The sequence below is a fragment of the Euleptes europaea genome, chromosome 4 (assembly GCF_029931775.1).
Source record: "Euleptes europaea isolate rEulEur1 chromosome 4, rEulEur1.hap1, whole genome shotgun sequence".
NCBI lineage: Eukaryota > Metazoa > Chordata > Lepidosauria > Squamata > Sphaerodactylidae > Euleptes > Euleptes europaea.
In genome coordinates this window covers 45,432,562-45,451,221 of record NC_079315.1, presented here as the reverse complement: position 1 = coordinate 45,451,221, position 18,660 = coordinate 45,432,562, and the positions used below count along the sequence as shown (strand labels likewise).

General features: G+C 42.6%; 1 protein-coding gene across 1 annotated transcript in view; it reads right to left on the bottom strand.

Moving 5' to 3' along the window:
- LOC130476872 (endoplasmic reticulum metallopeptidase 1-like) overlaps positions 1-11,228 on the bottom strand; it is a 50,444-nt gene extending 39,216 nt beyond the window's left edge. The window contains exons 1-4 of the mRNA XM_056848877.1: positions 10,939-11,228; positions 9,240-9,541; positions 3,455-3,582; positions 1,783-1,888 (exon numbers count right to left, since the gene is read on the bottom strand). Coding sequence (XP_056704855.1) covers positions 1,783-1,888; positions 3,455-3,582; positions 9,240-9,541; positions 10,939-11,228 — 826 coding nt within the window. The remainder of the gene's footprint in view (positions 1-1,782; positions 1,889-3,454; positions 3,583-9,239; positions 9,542-10,938) is intronic.
- Positions 11,229-18,660: the final 7,432 nt, after the last annotated feature.

Sequence of the window (18,660 nt, the reverse complement as noted above, 5' to 3'; positions counted from 1 at the left end):
GTTTGCCACCTCTAAATTCACATGGTTTCGAGGCCATGGTTGTACTTACACGGAATGCTATTAGTCAATACATTTACTTTTCAAATTGAGGCACAAATTACATGGTCTAGAAGTATTAAGCACACCATTGGCAAAGGTAAAAACTAGTTAAACTAGTTGTTATCTTCCCATCGACTCCTACTTACTGTGCCCTGTTCCTCCCTTACAGAATGTTCAGTCTTCCACAGCTGTGGAACAGCCCAAGGAAGTTAGGAAAGCTCAAACTCTTCTGGTTTTTAGAAGGAGATGTAATTTCAGAGAATGCTGCAGGGTGAATGTTGCAGTGTTAATACTTATGAGGGTTCTTCTGAGTTTTATGGCATAGGCTAGAGAGAGATTTGTGGAGAGTTATTTTAATTGGTTCTTGCAGGTTATCCGGGCTGTGTGACCATGGTCTTGGTATTTTCTTTCCTGACGTTTCGCCAGCAGCTGTGGCAGGCATCTTCAGAGGAGTAACACTGAAGGACAGTGTCTCTCAGTGTCAAGTGTGTAGGAACAGTAATATATAGTCAGAAAGGGGTTGGGTTTGAGCTGAATCATTGTCCTGCAAAAAGTATCCAAGGTAAAGTGCTAATCATTGTCCTGTAAGTATCAAGATAATGTGCTAATGAGGGTGTGGTATGTTAATATGGAACCATTGTATCCTGAAGTGATCTGTTAATGTGTGAAACCCAAAATTAATCCGCATGGCTATTGTGGACTGTAGTCTTTGTTAGTTGCCTTTGACTTTGTTAGTTGCCTTTGTTTACTAACAAAGACTACAGTCCACAACAGCCATGCGGATTAGCTTTGGATTTCACACATTAACAGATCACTTCAGGATACAATGGTTCCATATTAACATACCACACCCTCATTAGCACATTATCTTGATACTTACAGGACAATGATTAGCACATTACCTTTGATACTTTTTGCAGGACAATGATTCAGCTCAAACCCAACCCCTTTCTGACTATATATTACTCTTCCTACACACTTGACACTGAGAGACACTGTCCTTCAGTGTGACTCCTCTGAAGATGCCTGCCACAGCTGCTGGCGAAACATCAGGAAAGAAAATACCAAGACCACAGTCACACAGCCCAGATAACCTACAAGAACCAATGAACTCAGACCGTGAAAGCCTTCGACAATAGTTATTTTAATATTGGTTTTGACCTGGGTGGCCCAGGTTATCTGATCTTGTCAGATTTGGAAAGCTAAGCAGGTTTGGCCCTGGTTAGTATTTAGATGGGAGATCATCAAGGAGGTCCAGTGTTGCTACAGAGAGGCAGGCAATGGCAAACTGCCTCTGAACATCTCTTGTCTTAAAAACCCTACGGGGTCGCCATAAGTCGGTAGCAACTTGACAGCACTTTCTACCACATTTTAATGTTGATTAGTTTTTAATGCTATTCTTGATTCTTACCAGCATTTTTTGTATGCTGCCTTGGATCCTTCAGGAGAAGAGCAGAACATAAATATTATAAACTATAAATACTTGGTAGGCAACAGCAAAGCTGTTTAATTGGGAAAAAATATGAAAAGTGATTTCCCCTTTTCATTTGCTTTTGCTAGGGTCATGACAAAAATTCAACTGTACAGCAACATGTTAAAGTTACATAACAATGAAGGGACCAAGTATCAAAATCTATCCTTGCTTGAACACGCTTTTGTATTCAAGTGGAGAACATTTTAATTTTTTCAAAATAGAATAAAAACAACCACCCAGGGTTACATGAGAAGTGCTAAGCTTCTTACCTGTTTGAAATACAAGCTCTTTCCCTCCTACTCCAGCAGCCTCCAGATTAATAAATGCTCTAATTGATTTAGCCCAATGGTGCTGCGTAATGAAGCCATGACTAGCCTTTAGAAGCAAAGATAACAGGCATCAAACACGACAACTATTATCTCAATGCACAAAATACTTGGCTCTGACAAGATGTTGCCAATTGTAGTAGCACATTACACTGCAAGACAAGCAAGAAATTTGCAGGACTGTATACACATACAGAAAAGCTGTAATACAACAACACACCTCCCTGACATGTCTATGTATCAGAATATTGCTTTGGAGAACAGAATTTCATTATGACCTCTGCCCCACATACAGTCTGACGTGGTATAATACAAACTGGGCCCTTCTGAAGAACCCTATTGGATGAACACTAATATATGGCATTAGCATGAATATTGGCATACTCAACAAAATTTAAAACACATCCACAGTACAAATAAAGGGCCACACTATACTAAAGAGCTTTATAAATTTTATTGTGAATATATACCAAAACCAGGAATAAATACTCATTCTGGATGTGTCTGGGTAATCCAATTGTTGTTTTGTTATATTTATTGAGTACAAATTGCTCCACATATTATACAAGATGGCAACAAAGTGGGTGTTAAAATATATTTGTGATTCTGATTGCACACTACCATGTACAAAATGGGAATTTACTCTTTGTACCTACCTGCAGAAGATCGTTCCAGATTTATCTAACATCTATATATGTTCCTGCCATTAACAGAATTGCATACGATCTGAAGTTTAACTAGAGCTACTGCAGGCCTGTTCTGAATGTACAAAGGGTTTTTTCCAATTATCCACCGTGAGCAGGGAAAGCATGCTGAACATTCACGAGTCTTTCCTCTCTAACCAAAACCATGCCACGACGAGCCTAAACTTGTAATTCTACTATTATTCTCTGTAACAGAGTTGGGCTCCAACGAATCAGACAATTAACTGGGTATGCCTAAGGAACCGTCAGACTTTTGTTTCTTGAAGAGCCGCTGGCAAACCACATTCAGAAATGGTTAATGAGATTTTTAGGCGGCCTTCTGTTCAAAGAAAATACTGTAAAAAATCAAACTGGGTGTTTCCAAGCCCTTAGGACCCAAGACAAATTTGGTATTCTTGTCAGGCAGCCCATTCCTGAAGGGGTGTGTGTGTGACGCTCCTTAGGAGTGGGCGTGACCCCGCACTGGCATAGGTCCCACCTTATCATGGAATAAGGTGGCATCTACGCCGACACGGGGGCAAACATGCTTAAGTCCAGGAGTCACCGTCCACCACTGGCAGTACAGCCACGCCGGCATAAGGGAAAGCCCACGCCGGGGGGTGGGGGCATTCCTGGGGGCAGAGCTGCCTTTGGGTAGCTTCCTAAACCCATTCTCCCCGGGAACGCCCCCTTGAGCTGCAGCAGGGCTGCACCACCTTTTTTGGTGGCGCAGCCTCAGTTTATTCAATGGGGCATTTTTCCCTTTTTCAGTATTTTAATTTGAAAAAACAAAACAAAACTTTTTTTTCTCTGCAGCAGCCGGGAAGCCTCTGAGATGGTGCGGCTCAGCCGCTCCCAGCAGCTGATGATCTGTCCCCCCTCCTCAATGTTTGATTATATCTATGTTTTCTAACTATGTATTGCATTCTTACCTGCAAGACGCTTTCTTCTGCACCATTGAACAAGAATATAATAGCATGCTGCAAAGGTTCAGGAGATTTTGAAAGAGTGTGCAGTATCTCCAGCATCACAGAACAGCTGACAGCATCATCACTGGCACCTTATAATAGTAAGATATTTAGTGCAATACATTTCTGTCCTTTTAAATACAATTCTCCTACTACACCAACTTTTAAATCAGCCAGCCATATGGGTAAATGTTTATAATAAAATTTTCTTGCAAGCCTATATAATTACATGAAAAATCTCAATACAATTATGAAATCATTAATTACAAAATGCAAAATTTTCTCTCCTCCAGCAAAATTTGCATATATGAAACAACTTGGAATAAAACCAGATTCTATTCTTCTTTGTATTGGTTAGCATATCAAAACCCATCACTGCAAGACTGGCATAAGTCTTTACTGTTCTAATAAATAATTCAACCAAGGGTTAACATACTGTAAGCAAAATATCATTATGAATCACAATAAATTTCAGAAATGCTTGTAGGTAGGATTTTGAAACAGCTGCTTGAAAATTAATCTTCAGGAAAGTCACATATATACAAGAAAAATAGCCTGAACAATGCATTAGAAACATTTGTGTATACTCTTCAAATAGTTTTCTAGAATATGTAAAAATAAAATACTGAAAATACTGTAAAAATAAAATACTGAAAATACTGTAAAAATAAAATACTGAAAATACTTCAGTTTATTCAAAAGCTATTTTGTTAATGTTTCACTAAGATCCGTCGGGGGAAGGAATTTATTTTAAAAAATAGCTGTTATCAAAATGTATTAATAAGGAAATTCAACAAAAACAAGACATATGAATACTATTATGTAACATTTCACTTTCAAGAACAATTATTGTGCAGCAATGTGTTGCTTCAAAGTGTGTTCCACTGAAATTCATGGGATTAACTTTCATGTAATGATCAGCACCCGAAGAAGTAGAACTAGTTTCATGTGCCTGAAAAGGCCTTAGACTTCTCTTTCTTAAACAGTTGACTCCATACCACATAATAAGCTATTTTTGAAACTGATGTTTCCCAGACAGGCAGTGATGCGGCATGGACAGGGGTAGGGAGTGTGCCTGTTGTTCAAAGGGAAATAGTAAAAAATCTCTCAGGATGTACACAAGCCCTTTGGACTCTCCAAGCATAGTTCTTTGGAAACCAGGCAGTATGCTTAGGACCAAGGTGTTAAAGGAAAAAGCAAAGCAAGAAATGAAATATCTGTGTATTTAAACAAGCATGCCAGCTTTGTCTCAACAAATTTGTAACAGTATTATGAACATGGCTCAGTTCAAACATCACACAAAATCAAGGTTTGTTTTAACTGTAGTTAGTTTGTGAAACTAGGATACAGCTCATAGCCAGTAACTGGAATCCTGGTTTGCTGCGGCAAATGCTGATTTAATTGCCTTCTCTCTTTTGCCTCAGAGAGCATTGCTAGAGAACAAGCCTGGAGAAAGTATTCAGACTTCATGCAAAACCATAGTTAACACTATACCGTACTTATAAACCAACTTTAGATCCTGGATTCAGAACATGGTTTGAGGAACCCTAACTAAGCAGTTAGCAGAGAAGCCTGCATTCAGACAATCACACTAACCATAGATATCATGGTTTCTCATGATGTCTGAACTCAACCAATATGTGTTTATTTAACAATGAAGATTTTACAGCTATCAACTGTTCCACAGAAAATGGTGATTAAATTTGTTAAAGTATGTATTTATTTGATTAGATTTCTATCCCACCCCCCACTGAAGCAGGGCTCAGGTGATTCACAACACAAGGTGACACAATATTTAACAACTTTGAGATAATGCTAATTCAAAAAGCAGCAATGGATAAGTTTACAATCGTAATAAAGACACAATAATGGTGCAATTAATCTAAATGTATTCATCCCGTGGTAAAACAGGATATAAATAAATAAAACATCACCATTAACAGCCAAGGGTGAATCAGGAATAACACAACATAAATGGAGACTATTATGGTAAAAATAATGGAAAAGATAAAAAGATGGAAAGGATGGGAGAGTAGGCTTCAGTACATGGTCCAGTATCACTTTGTGAGTGTCAAGTGTCCTCAACTGTAGGCCTGGTGGAACATCTCTGTCTTACATGCCCTGTGGAACTGAACAAGATCCCTCAGGGCTTGAGTCTCTTTAAACAGAGAGTTCCACCAGGTTGCAGCCACAGCCGAAAAGGTCCTGGCTCAAGGACAACTGGATGGATTTTGGGCCAGGGATTTCCAGGAGGTTATCTATCAAAGAACATAACGTTCTCTGGGAGGCATATCAGGAGAGGCAGTCACGAAGATATGAGCGTCCCAAACCATTTAGGGTCTAACGTATTGTACAACACAATCATCCAGTTTGGGGTATAACTCTGCTTAAGGCTGCACTATAAAGCACAGCAACTTTAATTTCTGCAGTTACAGTAGCTTTCAAGATTTATTAAGCAATCCTTCAATCAGCTGAGTACACTGGCACAGATATAGTTGTTTCCATGAAGCACAGAGCAAGCCACTGAACATAAACAAAGTAAAATTATTGAACTGCTTTAACTTTTTATAACAGTACCAGACTTCATGTCAAATTACAGAATGATAAAAGGGCAAAAATGCAAAGAACCAGAATGCAACTTGCAACAGATGAATGTTTCTCACAACCTAGATGCAATTTTCTTCTGTGTTGCCCCATAGCACATCTTACAGAACTGCAGTTTGCCATCCACGAAATGGAAAAGTGTTCAACTAACTTTCGGATGAATTGCCAGAATAAATATGTAAACTGATACATCCAGGACTCTCAACAAGTTGTTATTAACCCAGGATACACACAAACCTGTCTTGTTGCTTTGCTTACAGTCACTCTTTGCATGCAGCACGATGAAAAAACTAAGTCCAATTATGCGGAAGGCATGGGTGCAGGTACACGGGTTAGCTAGAATTAATTTTCTGCCCATAAACCAGGATTCTATACCCAGATTAAACTGTGATTTAAAGAGCAGTCCAAAGCAAGTCTACACATAATCCAGTTCAGGTCTATTCAATGGCATTTACTTTCAAGAAAGTCTTTTTAGGATTGCAGTCTAAAAATATTGGATTGTGTGGGAAAACTAACTCCAATTAATCTCCATACCTATATTTCTATATCTCAGGTAATTAGATCTTGCCAGGATTCCTTCATTGCATTCCATACAGAAAGGGAAGGAGAAGGAGGGAGGCACACAAGTAAGCATGGCAACAAGCTGGTTCATTAATACTTCACCATAGACCGTAGGCTCCTGTTCTTGATTCGCACCTTGTACAAAAATACAACCCTTCAGGCGAGATGCAGCAAACAAGGGCACCTTTCAGGAGTAGTTAACACCTATAAAGGAGTAAAGAAGGGTTGCATCTTGGCACCCAAGCTGTTTAGCTATTATATCAATAACATAGTCAACAACGTAAAAGACCCTGCCTTTCATCCCCCAATGCTAGTGCATTGTGCTATCTTTATCTTATTATATGCAGATGACGCGGTTATATTATCTATAACCCCAGTGGGACTGAAAAGAGCCATGCAAAGGCTAGCGCAGTACTGCTCAGCAGGAAAACTAGATATTAACTACTCTAAGACAAAAGTCATGGTCTTCGGCAATCGGCCAAAAATGTATTCATGAAACATTAATAATTACAGAATAGAGCAGGTAACCAAATTCAAATATCTGGGTGTGGTAATCCACAGCTAGACTGGAGGCAGGGTTGGTGAGGGTAGAGGCTAGGGTCTGCTTGGCTTCTATTACTTTATGGCTTAAATTAAATCTCAGTCCCCAGGGCTTGCTACCCCTGCTAGTGCAAGACAAATTCCAATCATCATAGCTAAAGGAGGTTTTAAATAATATGGCCCTGCTGGGCCTTTCTCTATCTTCCCTATTAACCTTGGGTATAGACCAAGCAGTAAGCTTCCTGAAGCAAAGGGTAGAAGATATCGAACGTCAAGTAGACCTGGGGAAATCTCCTTTCTTTTTATCACCAGAAAAATTCAGGCGCCTAGTTACACCTGTGGCTTATCTCTCCCACTTGGAACTTATTAACTATATGAAGGCCTACACTTTGGCAGGGCTTGGCATCGGGCCATTGGCAGTTTTAGATGGAAAATATAAGAAGATCCCAAGATCTGAAAGGCTGTGCCCTTGTAGGACAGGTGACATAGAAACTATTGAACATGCATTGTTCAGCTGTCCATTTTATCATGGGGCTTGCATTAGACTTATTGCTCCCCTGATCAGCAGATTATCAGATAAGTCGGCTGAGTTCCTATCTAAGAAGCTTCTGATGGGGGAAATTCCTCATCTTTCGCTTCCCACTGCCAAATTCTGTTCCATTGTAATTAAAATATGCAAAAATAGGGTGGAAAAAACCTGTTAAATTCTTTTATACTTCTATAATTTTAGTAATTTTAAGTAGGCAAGCCACTTTTGTGTTAGGCACTAATATTTTATATCTTAATACCAGATGTTTATCAATTTTTGTAATTTGTAATAGTTTTTTAAAAATTATAAAGTTAAACAATCTGATATAGTAACTTCTGGCTGGTCCAATGTGTGTGTGTGTAAAGTGCCGTCAAGTCGCAGCCGACTAATGGCGACCCCTTTTGGGGTTTTCATGGCAAGAGAGTAACAGAGGTGGTTTGCCAGTGCCTTCCTCTGCACAGCAACCCTGGTATTCCTTGGTGGTCTCCCATCCAAATACTAACCAGGGCTGACTCTGCTTAGCTTCTGAGATCTGACGAAATCAGGCTAGCCTGGGCCATCCAGGTCAGGGCAGCTGGTCAAATAGACCATATCAATAAACTTGACTTGACTTGACTTGGTTCATTAATAACCTGGCTTAATCACAGCATGAAAATGAAGAGCAACCTCTTTTCTGAGTCCAAGAACAGGTACAACAGGTCTAGATTATGTATTAGAATAGAGAGCACATGTAATTTCATTTCTACTCAGCCTATATTCTCTCAATACAGTGCACTGTGGGCTTGCTAATGGCTAGAAAAACCAACAGAGTCCAACAATTAAATTTGTCTTATCCATAAATACTGAGCTAGCACTAGACCAGGACTTGCACAACTCCATTTGTTGCAATGCTTATGCCTGCTCTTCATTCCTTCTTGCAATCAGCATGATGAAGGAATTCTGGTTAGAAACAAACTCCAATAATCCATGACATATGAATGCAGACATGTGTGTTAATGAGAGTATTCACAGAAACCTAATAAGTATTTCAACTGCACTTCATCACAATCAAGAAATCATAAGTTTTTGGATTTGAGTGGACTCATCTCCTAAAGCAGGGGTTCCCCAACATAAAACCATGATGCCCACCAACACCTTTCCTGGCACCTGCCAAGTGTTTTAGAAAATGAGCAGGGCCTGGTGGGGCTACCACTGGGCTTCTGATTGGCCATTGGAGATCTGATGTGCAGTTTTAAAGTTGCTCTGTAGCAGCGGCCACCACAGCACAAGGATCTTCATTGCATGACTGAAGGTAACTGAAGAGTTACTGTTAGAGTTATGCATGACCTCACTCCTTGACATTTTGTGGCTGGCTCTGCCTCCTATGGCAGCCATTTTGTAGTTCCACCCACCACCCTCTATCTGAATTTCAAAGGTGCCTTCAGGCTCAAAAAAGATGAGGACCCCATCCTAAAGCACTTTTTACTAAGTGCTGTTTTTCCCCCAATGTGCAGAAGATTTCTATTACATACTCACCTGGAGTATTTGGTACAGAGTCAAAGTGACAGTTGGACAGTACTGCATGTTCAGCTCCACTTCTAGGTTCCAGTTTAACCACCACATTTGTAATATTATCATAGTAACTGGTGAAGCCTCCTAGAAAGTCAATACTGAAGGTGCCTGTTGGCCTTTGTACATCTACAGCGATCTTATGGACATTGCTGCTTTCAATTTCAATTGCTTTAATTTGTTGTATGAGGTAGTTGACTGTAAGGATTTCATTTTCTGGACTTCCAACAACCCTTGGGCCAAATGCAGTAATATTTTCTAGATATGTCCTATAGGGAACAATATAAAATATCAGAAGTATAATTATTTTAAAATACACATGTGTACAAATGTTGCTGCAATAGCAAGTTCTCACAAACCAGTTTTGCTTCCTAGCGGAACCAAGAAGGGAGTTAAATCAATGAGTACATAATTCTAATAACATTCCCTATGGTCTTAAGCTCATAGGGTAAATATCCAATACTTAACATTCCACTGAACGGCCAGCAGCAAGAAACAAGATCACTGTTAATATACAACAGTATAAAAATGTGTCACAGGACTGAATTTTATATATATATTTTAACGTACAGGAATAATATCCAGAAAATTGGGGGAAATTAAAAGAGGGAATTTTTTTTTTGCTTTTGCCTAGTCACACTTCACTTATATCATTTCACATTACATGGGAAATCTGCCAATATTCCTTCAACACATTCTGAACAGCATACACGGGGTTTATTTCATTTATTTTCATAACAGCATTAGTGATTTACTTCATAGCAGAAGTGGAAAAAGGCAAGAGTCCAGTAGCACCTTAAAGACTAACAAAAATATTTTCTGGTAGGGTATGAGCTTTCGTGAGCCACAGCTCACTTCTTCAGATACCTTTGTATTAGGGTGTGAAAGCTCACACCCTAATGAAAGCTCCTACCCTACCAGAAAATATTCTTGTTAGTCTTTAAGGTGCTACTGGACTCTGGCCCTTTTCTACTACTGCAGACAGACTAACACAGCTGTGGCTCACGAAAGCTCACACCCTGCCAGAAAATATTCTTGTTAGTCTTTAAGGTGCTACTGGACTCTTGCTCTTTTCTACTACTGCAGACAGCCTAACACGGCGACCCACTGCGAATTATACTTCATAGGAGACAGGGATCCAACGACTCCAAACTTCTAGATAAACATTTTAGTAGCAGTCTAATTTCCTCTAAAAGAGAGGAAGAGGTATTACACGGATTTCGTTTAGAGGATTTGATCAAGCGCCCAGTTTCTCTTCAACACAGTCCCACATTCAGCCATCTTTTGCCTGCAGTCCTAGGTGGAGTGTGTGTGTGGGGAGGATTTATCTCTCTGGCCATTTATCCATGGAAGGTTTTGCCTTGGGTTTGCCACTCTTTAGATGCACTTCTCTCCCCCCCCCAATCCATATTCTCAAAACTTAATAATAAGCCCCCATGCAGAGTTCTGAGAATTTGGATGGGGAAAATGTGCATCTAGAGAGTGGCAAACCCAAGGCAAAACCTTCCATGGATAAATGGCCCCTGTAAACCACCGCCACCTCCTTTTCCAGACACTCCACAAGAGGAGCGAGGTCCCAAGCGAGCAAACAGCGGTTTCAGTGACCGCGGTCAAGCAGCAAGGAAAAGAAGCAGGGCGCGCGTGCGCAGGCCCGACAAGCGAGTACCTGGCGCGAGCGGCATCGAATTCCCTCGGGTCCCTCGGCGGCTGCACCAGCCGCTGGAAGGAGACGTGCACGAGCCCGCGCAACCCAAGCAGGTAGAGCAGCAGCGCCAGCGAGGCGCGCGCCTCGGGCAGCAGCCTCGGGCAGCCGCGCCCGGCGGGCTTCTCTCCGTCCCGCCCCTCTTCGTCTTTCTCCGGGCGTTGGTGGCGGCGGCGCTGCTGCTGCTGCTGCTGCGGCGGGGCCTGGGTACGCAGGCGCCGGACGGCCCCCACCACAGCAGAGCTCCGCTCCATAAAGCCCCGAGCTCTCCGGCGCCGCCTAACTCGCGCGCAAACGCTCCGGGACGGGCTCGCGGCTGTGGGAGAGGGGACGCCGACGGTGGCGCAGGGAGGTCAGAAGAGCGCGGTTGGGAGAGGCCCGCCTTCGGTTCGCGCTCCGGCTTAAAGGAGGCCGCGTCCCGAGGTCACGTGGGGAGAAAGCGTGTCGCTGGCTCCTCCTCGCGCCAGTCACCAGGATGACGATAATTCTGTCGGGGGGGGGGGGGAAGGGACGCCTAGTTTTCTCAATGGACGAAAACGCGCGGTCGCTGGAGCCTCCTTTCTTCCCTGTTCCAGCCAGGGTTCAGCCAGGATCGAACGCGCGAACGTTCTTCCCTGTTCCAGCCATCCTGGCTGAATCCTGGCTGGAACAGGAAGAACGTTCGCGCGTTCGATCCTGGCTGGAACAGGGAAGAAAGGAGGCTCCAGCGCCCGTGCGTTTTCGCCCAATCTCTGCCACAAATTGAGGGCGGAGCTGCCTTTATGAATTTTCTATCATGATCCGATCTGGAAACACCAGACTGGAGTCTAGAAATATGTGATAACATAGAAGTGAGGCTCCCAACCTCCAGGTGTTTGGAAATCTCACAGAATCACAACTGATCTCTGGGTGACCAAGATCAGTTCTGGAGAAAACTGCTGTTTTGGAGGGTGGACTCTATTGCATTATACCCCGATGAGCTCCCTCACGAAGCCATGCCTTCCCCGACCCCCCTCCCCATCTCAGGAATTTCCCAACCAGTTACCAACCCTTAAAAAAATGCACTCCTGAACACATGCAGAGTGTGTTTCTTCTCTCATAATTCAATAAACCTCAATTTCATGTTCACAGAGTTTTCAGTCAGGGCAGATGAAACTACCATTTGACAAGCTTTTACAGTGCAGTTCTGTGTAGTCCATGGGTTTAGACTGAAACAGTTCTGCATTGTGCTGCCATGTTAATTATTTTATTTATATCCCATACCCTGTGTTTGAGGCCACTTATAGCAATAAGATTACAAATAAGACTACAATTATAGTATGTCATGGCAGAATAAAACAAAACTCTAGTGGCACCTTAAAGTCCAACAACATTTCCTGCAATAGAGAGATACTTCTGTGGTACATTGGTACTACTGCTTTAAGAACAACTCTCAGAGGCTCTCTAGAAAAGAGAAGCTCATGTCTTGTGACCTAACTGGAAGAGGAGTTAGAGTTACTGAGGCCTAGTTGTAGCCTGTTCAGTTAGTTGGCTGTTGTTTTCCAGTAAACATAATTTTATGACCACTGCTACCTCCAGCACTGATTCTTCCCTTCTCTAAAGACGTAGCAAATTGTCAGAAGTTGGCACACATTTGCAAGCATCTTAGACGCAGAACAGTGAGTACTCAATAAAATAAATTCAAACCTGCAAGTATAACAGCTTTGCCAGAAAACTCTAGTCTCAGTCCCATGGAGGGCTGTGCACCACCTCCACCCCATCTCTGATTGGGAACCTTGCTGAAAACTGGAGAAGGTGGGAGTAACATTTTCACCTGTATCTGATAGTCTCTAGAGCAGACACCAAACCAGCAGCCTTTCAAGTTGCCCTTTTATTACATGTAGATGGAGAAGAGGCCTTAAAGGTGTACAATACATTGGTACAAGACCCTGTGACTGACTTCACCCTAAATCAGGCTTTAACTCTACTCAGGAATCTTGCAACCCCAAAATAAATATTATATTTGAGCGCTATAAGTTCTGGAATCACCTTAAAAGCTACAACACAAGGCAGATCTTTGTTTCTTCATTACCAGTGCATCAACCACGCCAATACTTGGGAGGGAGGCCTATGTGCAGTTCTGCCTAGTATGCAGAATTATTGCAACTCCCAAAGAAGCTGCCAAGTGTAGGCGCGAGCTGCAGGAAGAAACAGCAGAGACTCCCCCAACCAGCTGGAGCCAGCAAAGCAGCAGGCAGCTGGAAGGACTGGCCTTGGAGGAGTTTACTCACTGAGCAAGGAGGCTGCAGGAGAAAGCCTGGAATGTAAGAAGCCACAGCCAGCTGGCTGGAGTCTGGCTAGGGGCCAGTTAGGTAACTTGCTAAAAAAAAGGGGGGGCCGGCTTACACGCCGAGCTCTTTATCGCCCAGAGGCTGTGGTATAAGGGAAAGGACTACAGGGGAAGGAATTGAGCATGGAAAAAGGGGTGAAACTCACTAGCTGTACACTAATTAAAGGAAGGTCAAAGGGCTGTACACTGCATTGGTCAGGCCACACCTGGAGTATTGGGTACAGTTCTGGAGGCCTCACTTCAAAAAGGATGTGGACAGAATCGAGCAGGTACAGAGGAGAGTGAAGAAGATGATCAGGGGCCTGGAGACCAAGCCCTATGAGAAAAGGCTGAGGGATTGGGAATGTTTAGACTGGAAAAAAGGAGGTTGAGAGGGAACATGATTTCTCTCTTTAATTATTTGAAAGGCTGTCACTCCGAGGAGGGCAGGAAGCTACTTATATTAGCAGCACAGGATAGGACTCACAATAATGGGTATAAATTATGGCTGGAAAGGTAGGAGCTGGACATTGAGAAGGTGGTGAGCTCCTCATCTCTGGCAGTCTTCAGTGGCTGGACGAACACTTGTCAGGGATGTTCTAGGCTGATCCTGCACTGAGCAGAGGGTTGAACTAGATGGTCTGTATGGCCACTTCCAATTCTATGATTCTATGGCCATTTATGCTTGGTTAATAGCTGTGTGATCCCCGTGGGACTGCTTCGGGGCTTTTTTATTCATGATTTTTCTGACCTTCAGAAGTGACTTCGCTGCCTCCCCACTCTTGTCCCGGAGTATCAGGAACCTGTTTTAGCACTAATTTAAATTTTGCCTCAATCTCAAAGCAAAGCTAATTCAGGCAATTTCTGTGAATGGTCTTAACTTCACATTCCTCTTTACCCGCCCATTCTCACTTGTCACGCCCTGTTCCAAGTTCTCCCAGAGAAGCCATTTTGGTCAGTTCCAGCAGGGAGTGTTTAGATCTCCAGAAGGGAGCTGCCTTACCCTTCCCCCATGTCTCATCAGCATCCTCTCTGGTCAGTTTCATCAGTGTGGTAACATCTCTGGAAATGGAGAAAATCAAATGAAAGAATCCCGTTGCTGGGCTGGTTGGGGGTGGCGGCGTGTGAGCAGGCTTCTGGGCTGGTGAAGGAATGATGGTGGCCAAGACACTGAAATACTGGACAATTCTACCAACTATTTTGTAAGATTGCACAGAGAAGCCACTGAAATTCATAAACATCAGCACAACTTTAACAGAAAAGAAGAGAGTCTAAGAATGAATAAGGCTTGGCTTCCTGTCCTGAAAAACTCCAGACTAACAAAGACTACAGTCCATAATAGCCATGCAGATTAGCTTTGGATTCCACATGTTAACAGATCACTTCAGGATACAATGGTTCCACATTAACATACCACACCCTAATTAGCACATTACCTTGATACTTACAGGACAATGATCAGCACATTACCTTTGATACTTTTGCAGGACAATGACTCAGCTCAAACCCAACTCCCTTCTGACTATATATATTACTCTTCCAACACACTTTGACACTGAGAGACACTGTCCTTCAGTGTTACTCCTCTGAAGATGCCGGCCACAGCTACTGGCGAAACGTCAGGAAAGAAAATACCAAGACCATGGTCACACAGCCCAGATAACCTACAAGAACCTATGAACTCTGACCGTGAAAGCCTTCGACAATGTAAGCAACTTTTAACCATGCACTAATATTTTAAAAAAGTTTTATTCCTAATTCTTCTGAAAGTTGTGTACTTTCCTTCTCTTGTGCAGGATTGCTCATGGAGCTAACATTTTACAAAGGTGTATGGTAGGTTGCCCACAGGCCTGGCCAAAAAAAAGAAAAAAAGCTTGTCACTTTAATAGAGGCTTTCTATGTGGAAATGGGCAACAGAAGATTTTCATGGCATGGAGAGAAAGAACATCATCTGTTAAATAACACCCCACTAAGCCACTATTAAAGGGATAGAGCAGTTTTTCTCCAGACAGTTGGCAACCCTAGAAGTTGAAGAGGGAGCAGGTAGTCCACACCAATCTATGGCACAGAAAGAGTATCATGCTAAATTCACCAAAAAGGAACAGTGATAGAAAGCTGAAAGGCGGTTACAGCAGTCTTTATTCATGTGATAACATCTTAAATTCAAGTACCACCTATGGCCATAATGGACTTTATTCAAGAAGATCTGTGAAGAGCTGGTTTCAGTAGTGATACATTTTGGCCCCTTCCTGATCGTTCATGGCTCCACCCTGAATTGGGGTCTATGTGGCAGCCTTTTAAAATCCCTGGTAGGGTCAAAGACGTCCCAGAATGATTTTTCAGAAAATAATTTGTAAAGCAAAGAACTTCATGATTAAATTAAACTTCCTGGAGTCTTATTAAGATGGTAGAAACAAAACCAGAAATAGTACTAACATGTTACTGGAGCTCCCTCCAGAGACTTTAAGAAATAATAAAATTTATATTTCTATTTTGCTTAAAAGCTAAGCACTATACCAAAAGAGAAAGAAAAAAACCCTCTGTCCACAGGCTTACAATCAAATGTAGATAGACATTAAACAAAGCAGGGAATGAAGCAAAAGGAAGGAGAATAAAGAAACGTGCTTGAACCTTACCCATGTTTCTGCTTGCGCTCCTCTTCAGAGGTGATCCTCCACTGCAGACCGTATTCTTCTTGTGCTACACACTATCTGGCACCCTGAAATACATTTGACTTGCATGAGCAGAAGTCCCTAGCACCAGAGGACTGTGGTCCACAGCAGAGGACTGCCTCCACAACAGTTGAAGAGAAGCAAAAGTGGAAACAAGGTATAAGATCCAAGCCATAGAATACTGGGTGCTAAACAAGGAAGCTTAAGACACAGTAACACATATGTGCCCGAGGTGGACTTTTCAAAATAAGACTGGGTCTTCAGAATAAAATAATGCCCTCCCTAAAAAAAACCCAATATTTTAAAAACAGTAAAGAATGAGAGAGCACTTATGGTGATGACAACTAAGCTCATGCCAGCAACTCTGAGAGATACGTCAATTGATGGCAAGAAAAGTTTCTGAATGTCAGAACCATGTGCAGAGAGAGATTGAAGCCACACTTCCCACAGCAGCTCCTTTGTCCAATAAAGGCAGCTACATCAACGGTAAACATTTCATCCTCAGAAATGGATGGACAAGAAGGAGGAGGAACATAGTAAGGAAATAAAACTTAATGAAGAAAACATGGTTACACTTACCTGTAACCGTTGTTCATCAAGTGATCATGAGTACTGTACCTGTGTAGGCCTGCTACAGAGAAAATTCTAGAGCTCTTAAAAAGGTGTGAAACACTTCCTCCCCTTGTGCCATTTTTCCTGCTCTTTCAACAGAAGCACAGGGGGAAGGGAGTGTTCTCCCTTAGTTCCAAGATGCCACCGTGGAGAGCTCAGCAAGAAACAAGGACATGAGTGGGGCAAGAGGGAGGGATATATGCCTGCACAAGTGACCAGCACCTCTGATGGTCTGAACATCAGAGGTGCTGGTCACCTGATGAACATTAGTTACAGGTAAGTGCAACCATGTTTTCATTGTCGTGGTCTCTGTGCTGTCCCACATGGGAGATCAGCAAGCTGAGTTACCCTCTCGAGGAAGATGGGTCTGGTGCTGTCAACAGAACATTTATCGTAACATCTCTTCTCCAATGTCTTCTTCCTTTGCCATGTTCACATCCATAGTTAATGCTTGGCAAAGGTAGACCTGGAGGATCAAGTGGCTGCTCTGTAGACTGCTCTCCCAGCAGCTGAAGAAGCTTGCACTGTGGTGGAGTTCCTGTGCACCTGTAGAGAACAAGGAATCTTGGATGATTCATAGCAGAGCTTAATCACAGATACAATCCAGTGAGAAATAGATTGTGCCAAAACCTTAAAACCTTTCTTTGGGCCACTGTATGCAATAAAACGTCTAGTGTCCTTTCTGAATTTCTTTGTTCTTTCTCAATAAAATAGGAGGGCTCTGCATATGCTCTATCTGATCTTGGGGGTTGTGGGGAAAAGTAGGGAGAGAAACTTCCTGAGCAAAGTGAAAATCAGATACTGCCTTAGGTAGAAATGATAAGCAAGGTCACAAGACCTTGATGTACAGCTTGCAATTCTGAGACACTTTTCCATTATGGTAATTGGCCTACTCAGATCTTGTAGCAGTTTTATTGAAAAATTCTTAATCTGCAGATATTGCTGCATCCTAATTGCTGATGATCCCATTTTGGAACTAAAATATTGTTACGACCTCACTCTTCCTCCTCCTCCTCCTCATTATTATTATTATTATTATTATTATTATTATTAATACTATTATTATTATTTTTCTATCCCGCCTTCCCCAGCCAAAGCCGGGCTCAGGACGGCTGACAACATTATATATAACATAATACAATAAAATATACAATATAAAAATAATTAAAATCACAAAAAACTGACAAGTTCAATATAATTAATGTCGCATCATAGACCCCAAGGCCATCATCAGCCTGGCAATGCAACCAGGACTCATATAATTTAGAGAGGTCTGATAAAATGGGGGCAAGGAGGCCAGATTTGATGGAACCATTGCTGTCCCCAACTGTAGGCCTGGCAGAATATCTCTGTTTTGCAGGCCCTGCAGAATTCTTTAAGATCCCACAGGGCTCTGGTCTCACTTGAAAGAGAATTCCACCAGGCTGGGGCCAGGCCTGAAAAGGCCCTGGCCCTAGTTGAGGACAGCTAGACACTCTTTGGCCCAAGGACCACTAATAGATGGTTATTGACAGAGTGTAAAGCTCTCTTGGGGGCATACCAGGAAACGTGGTCTCACAGGTACGAAGGTTCCAGACCATGTAAGGCTTTAAAGGTTAAAACCAGCCCCTTGAATCTGATCCGATGCTCCACCTGGAGCCAGTGGAACAATTCCATTTTACAGGCCCTGTAGAATTGAGCCAAATCCCACAGGCCCAGGTCTCACTCAACAGAGAGTTTCACCAGGCCGGGGCCAGGGCTGAGAAAGCCCTGGCTCTGGTTGAGGACAGCTGGATATGTTTCGGGCCAAGAATCACCATCAAGTTGGTTCCAGATGAGCACAGTGCTCTTGAGGGGTATATTGGGAAAGGCGGTCCCACAGATACGATGATCCCAGACCAAAACCTTTAACCTGATCCGGTATTCAATCTGGAGCCAGTGCAACTGTCGGAGCACAGGTTGTATATGTGCTCTCCAAAGAGTCCCTGTCAGGACCCTCACTGCTGCGCTCTAGAACAGTTGTAATTTCCGGAGCAGTCTCAAGGGTAGCCCTGCATAGAGAGAGTTACAGTAGTCTAACCTGGAGGTGACCGTTGCACGGATTACTGTAATTAGATCAGGATGGGACAGGAAGGG